Source organism: Scomber japonicus, chromosome 3 (assembly GCF_027409825.1).
Source record: "Scomber japonicus isolate fScoJap1 chromosome 3, fScoJap1.pri, whole genome shotgun sequence".
Lineage (NCBI taxonomy): Eukaryota > Metazoa > Chordata > Actinopteri > Scombriformes > Scombridae > Scomber > Scomber japonicus.
This window is the reverse complement of record NC_070580.1, coordinates 1,248,226-1,254,225: the sequence shown is the minus strand read 5'-3', so window position 1 is coordinate 1,254,225 and position 6,000 is coordinate 1,248,226. Positions and strand designations below refer to the sequence as shown.

Below are 6,000 nucleotides of genomic sequence, written 5' to 3'. Positions count from 1 at the left end.
CAGCCGCGGGAGCGACGACCCGCTGTATGGACCACTGCTGCTAGTCTCCTCTAACCCGTTTTTTGTCTCTCTCTCTTCTTCCTCGCTGCATACACACGCTCCTCCACAAACACACACCTCCACCAGTATCCGAGTGTTATGCTCATATCCGGGAATATCGGGGGGATTTTGGGAAAGACTCTTGACTGGACCACTAACAACATTTCTCCTCCGCCCTCCACCTCCACCAGTCTCCGTCTGCGCTGCGTCTCTGGCGCTGCTCTTTACGCAGCGAAGGCGTCGCTGATTTGACTGCAAAAGGGAGAAACTCAACAGTTGTTGCTGCTTATTGTTTGCATGTCGACGTGCATATCACTACCATGTGGAGGCTACTGCAATCCTGTTGTTGTTGCTGGTGGATTTTCTCCCTTGTTTTGCCTGCCTTCGTGCTCCTCTGGGCCGAGTGTCATCCCGGTAAGTTTCACAGCCCTACAAGTCAAACACTGGGCTTTATTGTTGCTCGTGTCTATGAAGGAATGTGGTTATGGTTATGTCTTTGTCAGGGCGAAGCGCATCTCTAATAGGCTGATAGAATAAAGTCTCCTCATTGAATATCCTGTAACGGGTCACTGGCTGGGAATGCCGGTGCCGTTTGGCTTGACGCGCTTCCTCGGCTCTGGCACGTCGACTGGAAACTGTCTGAGGTGCAAAAATCAGTGAAAGGATTTAAATGCAGCTGAGTGACCTGTTTGAAGCTCCTCATACTCATTCTAAGCACAACTCTATCAGAGGAGAGAATTGTCCCTGCTTTCTTCCCTCTGGCGGAACTCAGTCTTGCCGCTTTGGCTCTCCAATTCCACATGATTTCTTTCCTGTATTTTCTTTTTCTTTTTAACCCTTTAAATAAAAGGAGAGGGAGATAGAAATATAATTTTTAAGTGTCTGGAGAGGCGTTAAAGGAGCGGTTGGGTAGTTGGGACACGGGTAGATAAAACGGTGGTGCCGGCGGCGCGTATACGCGAAAGCCGTTATCTCACCGCCTCAAGCAAGACAGCAGGACTGTGAAGCCGCTTCACATACTCACACACAATACCCCAAAATTGCAGTTGAGACTTAAATCTGCGCTGAGGGGAAAGCAGACCTCATGTCTGTGTAGACGACAAAGGGGATCCACATCTAAAAGAACCCTTCTGGTTGTGTAGCACTTTGAATTCTACATCTGAGTAGTGAAACAACGCTGTCCTACATCATTACTTTCTTTAATTGGAATCATTTCCAGCTATTATGTAATCGAACTGAACGATTTCCTTCATTAATTTTGCAAAAGGAACCCTCTGCTCCAAATATGGCAAAAATCAAAGATCCCTGGGTCATGCATGGACTCCAGTTTTTTGGAATCCAAAGCCTCTTTCCTTTAAAGCCTTAGAAGCTTATATCTTAGCAGTAACCACTATTTTAGTTTGCACTCTCAGACTTGCAAGATAGAGAAATATGTTGTATCAATTTGGACATAAATCCATTAAATCTGATTTGACCTTGACCAGAGTGGCCATTTACATTCCATTCCTCCAGCTGTGGAAGGTCCTAGAAATGTCTCTTAGACACTTTAACAGGCTGTCCAACCCTGCAGGAGCTTTACTCATTTCATTCTGGAGTTGCAGTGTTCTGATGATCAGTCACCATCTAGCCTCAAAATGGATTTATAATATAAGCATTTGTGATGATCATTTTCATAAAGTAACCCCACCTGGGAGCATCTTTGTTCTCCCATATGAATTAGATATTATTCAGCAGGACTGGATAGTATGGGCTAATGGTTATCTTCATATTATTGTCATCATTTTAGACTCGTCTAATGGTGCTTTCAGCTGATATTTACACGCAAAACAAATGTAGAAAGAATGATGCATCTGTAATGTGAACACAGAGCGATATAGAGGTATTGACTGTTTGTCACACTCAGCCAGAGCAGTCAGTAATTTAGCTTGTAAAACCATAAAATGACACATTAATAATGTAACCCTATACAATATAATGAGAAAAAAACTGTCACCATGTCCTGATTTTTATATTATATTGATGTATCACCCGGTTCTTCTCTCATACGTGTGTAACACTGAGGTGAACAAATCAGGCTTCACATATTGTGTCTTTGTAGTAATCTGAGGAGTGAAATATTGACTCCACTGGACCTTCCATCACGGCTCCAGACCTCAGCCTGAGGAGCCACTGTAGTGTTAAAATTCATGGAGCTCTGATGGATCCGACATATCATTACAGAGCCGGTTAGTCGGACAGTATTAGCCTACTTTTCTGCTCGCCCGGATTAGCTTGTATATGTCTTATGAGTCTTAAGAGACGTCATGTAACACACATAGAATGAGAGAAAGTGTCAGAGAGCAAAAGATAATACTGCCCTGTTGACCATTGAACAAACGTACTGCCTGAATAAATCCATACTGGTATCCATGCACTGGTATGAACTCACAGACTGGCTCTCAGTTTTAGAGATGAGGAGACTCTCTTGTTAAGCATTCAGAGTTTTTTGCGTGCGTGTCGTGCTTCCCCATTTTTCATCTCACATTCCATCTGATCACAAATCTGGAGAGAAATCAAGTCGAGTGAGCCGAGAAGTGAAAGAGAGCTGCTGTGAGAAATGGATGGCACTGATGGATGGATGGATGGATGGATGGATGGATGGATGGGCTTGAAGAATAGTGCGTTTCACAGGGGGAGAATTTAGTTGTGAGCTGCAAAAACATATGGATTGTTTGTATGGTTTAAAAGTTGTGTTCCTCAGCAAACCAAATATTCCAAGATGATGAAAAGAATATGCATGAATACATTTCAATGAATACATAATAGTCAGTAATTAATATGAAGCTCATGAGCTAAAATATAGATAAAACTGGTTTCACTGTGTTTACTGAAAAAAATATAATCCATCCAATAGTTCAATCTGATGCTTTTATCAATTTTAAATAATGTTAAAGATACATTTAGCATTTTTGGGAAAAAATGAAAAACTGTTTTTGATGACATACAGCAGCCTGTCACTTTGAACGATTACAAATGTAGACCAAAAAAAAAGATCTTTTTGTCTTAGAGGATATTTGGTTGCCAGTTTGTGATGCTTTAGCGACATGATGAATGTCTGAGGAAGTGGGCATTGTCACAAAAGGGCAAATCCATAGCTCGGGATGTTGTGCATTGAAAATCCCTCTCTCTCTCATTCTCTACTTGACCTCTTTCACTCCTCTCTCTTCCGTCGGTTCGACCGCATGCAGGCACGCTACCGGCTTCAGGCGAGCCTAAGGTGGCTGGTTCATGTTGAATGGCTGGCAGATGATGTAGAAACAGAGATGAGTGTGCTTCTCTCCTGCTGGGCATCATCATCCGCAGACTCTCAGCGCTGCTCTCCTTAGCTCCTGCCCGCTCCTCTTTTCTATTAATAAGGCTCTTAGCCGTAGATTGGGATAGAAAAGCACAGGAAAAGCAAAGTCGGCTTTCCATAAAAAAAAAAGAGTCACCCGTGGGCCACATGCAAATGTGGATCACTTTGGTGGTTGATGATGTATAATCAACTGAAAGAAACAGCATCCAGAGGATTCATTTTTAGCTTTTCTGAAGTGTGGAGATGACGTGGAGAGGTTTTGAAAAGATTAATATTACATGGTGTTGAAAGATGGACATTATCTAAAAATGTTTTACTATATATGCATACATGAATAATTATTGTTTCATTTTCATCTTGCAGTATGTTAAAAAGGGATCAATGTGTGTGTGTGTGTGTGTCATCTGGAAGTAAGGTGCGGTTATTTCAACCTGTTTTTAAGAGAATATTCTGGAAGTGACTGTCAGTATTATGAGACAGATGAAAGATGGATCACTGCAAGAAGATTTTGATTAAAAAAAGAAGAAATAACCAACATTAAGAAGGAGCCGACATTAGACGTAACACCTGGAGATAATTGAAATAGTGTCACGCAACACATTTGTGGGGTTATAGTGATGCTCATGTACAGTAGTCTTTTCTATCAGTCATTCTATGAGGGTTAGGATGTTTTAAATTCTGCTTTAAATGACGCCATCAGCTTGTGTGAAATTTGGTAAATATTCTCACTCCCTTTTTAAAATTTGCAATGCGGTACATATTAGAAAAAAGAAAGAAAAAAGCTGTCTGGGAAAGGTGTGAGTGATATATATTGTGCTTTTGTATTTGCCTGCTGATTCAGAAAGCATATAGCTCATCTTTGAAGCTACTCCCTGTGTTTTCCTCAGCCAAGAAGCTATGACGGCTGCAAATTACAGCCTCATCTCCAACCTGCAAGTGTTGGGAGAGCGTCGCTAAGCGCTTCATCGTCTGAGCTTTTAAAGAGTGTAGAGAGCTTTGTTTATCCTGGAGTCCACCTTAATAATGTCACACCTCATTGCATAATAACACCCGTAATGATTCAGCCAAGTGCCACTGGACATACAGGAAGTTTGTGCAGCGCTGACCTGACTACTGCCATCACGCCCCCGGTTGCCTACATAATGGCCGGTTTGCAGCCACGCAAACATCTGTTTTTTTTTTTGGGGGGGGTGGGCTGGAAAGCAGTGAACATCACGGCTGGGTGTCGGCTAGCTGACACAGGGCATCTCTTTTCCTCTTCCGTCTGCGGCGTGCGGTGTCAGCGGCGAGGCATCACGCCCCTGTCACTTGCGCTGCACTTCAGCCCTGGGTTAACCAAACACACGAAAGAGAGAGAGAGAGAGACAGAGAGAGAGGGAGAAAGAAAGAAAAAAGAGACAGAGGAGACTGGGAAAAGAAAGATGTTTGGCCTTCAATCTGTCGCTTTCCGCTGTGAAAAATGAATGGGCCCTGTCGCTCCTGGCTGGGAGGAAAAACAGAACAGTCATTGTAATCTCACAACAAGCGCCTGAGCTAGCACATCTTCTCACCCCCACAAACACACACCCCTCCCTCCATCTATCTCTGTCTCTTTCCTCCCTTATATTCTTAATTCACCCTCCTTTTCTCTGCTGTGTAAGCGCATACACGTGCACCTTTTCTGCCTCTTTTTTTTTTTTAATGAGACGAGTAGGTTTGTTAACGATTCTAAGCAGGCTTCTGTGTCAACAACCTTTTCTCTGAGCCTTTTTGTTGCAGTGATACGGGGGGGGGGGGTTGACATTTAGGGAAGGGATTGGATATGCTTCGTGACTCTCGGTTACCAACATTATCATCATCATCATCTCAGTGCTCACCGAGCTATTATCTGGCCTCTGCCGTGGCCAGAAAAAATGCTTGTACATTGGCTCACGGGTCACTTTATCAGTCAGGCAGGGCCTGTCTACGCCAACAGGCTTTCCTTAATAGATTGATTAAAAGATACCCTGTCATGTTTGTGTGTTTGTAAGATGCAGTAGGGAGTAGGAGGGGTGGTAGTTACCCGAATATGATGCCACTTTGGTAGCTGTTGCCTTGTCATTAGGAGGGAGCTGCTTGAGAGACAGAGAGAAGGAAGGAATCGGGAGCTAGATAATTGGAAAAAAAAAAGAGAAAACTTCCTTTCTAGTGTGCTATTGATTTTTTTAGCAGGAAATGATGCTGTTTTGTTGCACAAAGGGAGAAACTACGGAGAAATAGGTCTGATAATGATAACAATGGTAATGATGATATTAAGTGCAGAGGCGTTAATGATATCTCAAGGATACGATGAATGAAGCGACTTCCGTTAAGGCGCAAGGCAAAGATGGCAGTACAGCACTGACAGAAAACTGCTTTTTTCATGGCTCAGTATTAACATAAGTTTCATTAAGAGAAATGTTTGTCTGACACGGTTCAACTAAGAAGCAAGATTCCAGCAGACAGCACCAAGCTAACAATTCATCAGAGGAAATAGCTATGTTAATGAAAAACAGCAGCCACAAAGATGGAAGCTCTGCAAAAAATGGTGTTGGAAAAACTAAGGTATATATATCATATCACATACAATATTAATAAGCTGCAACATAAATGTATCAATTGAAAAGACT

General features: G+C 42.6%; 1 protein-coding gene across 1 annotated transcript in view; it reads left to right on the top strand.

The window, feature by feature from the left end:
- The first annotated feature begins 278 nt into the window (after positions 1–278).
- ptprga (protein tyrosine phosphatase receptor type Ga) overlaps positions 279–6,000 on the top strand; it is a 540,919-nt gene continuing 535,197 nt past the window's right edge. Inside the window, exon 1 of the mRNA XM_053316686.1 lies at positions 279–453. Coding sequence (XP_053172661.1) covers positions 360–453 — 94 coding nt within the window. The 5' untranslated portion in view covers positions 279–359. The remainder of the gene's footprint in view (positions 454–6,000) is intronic.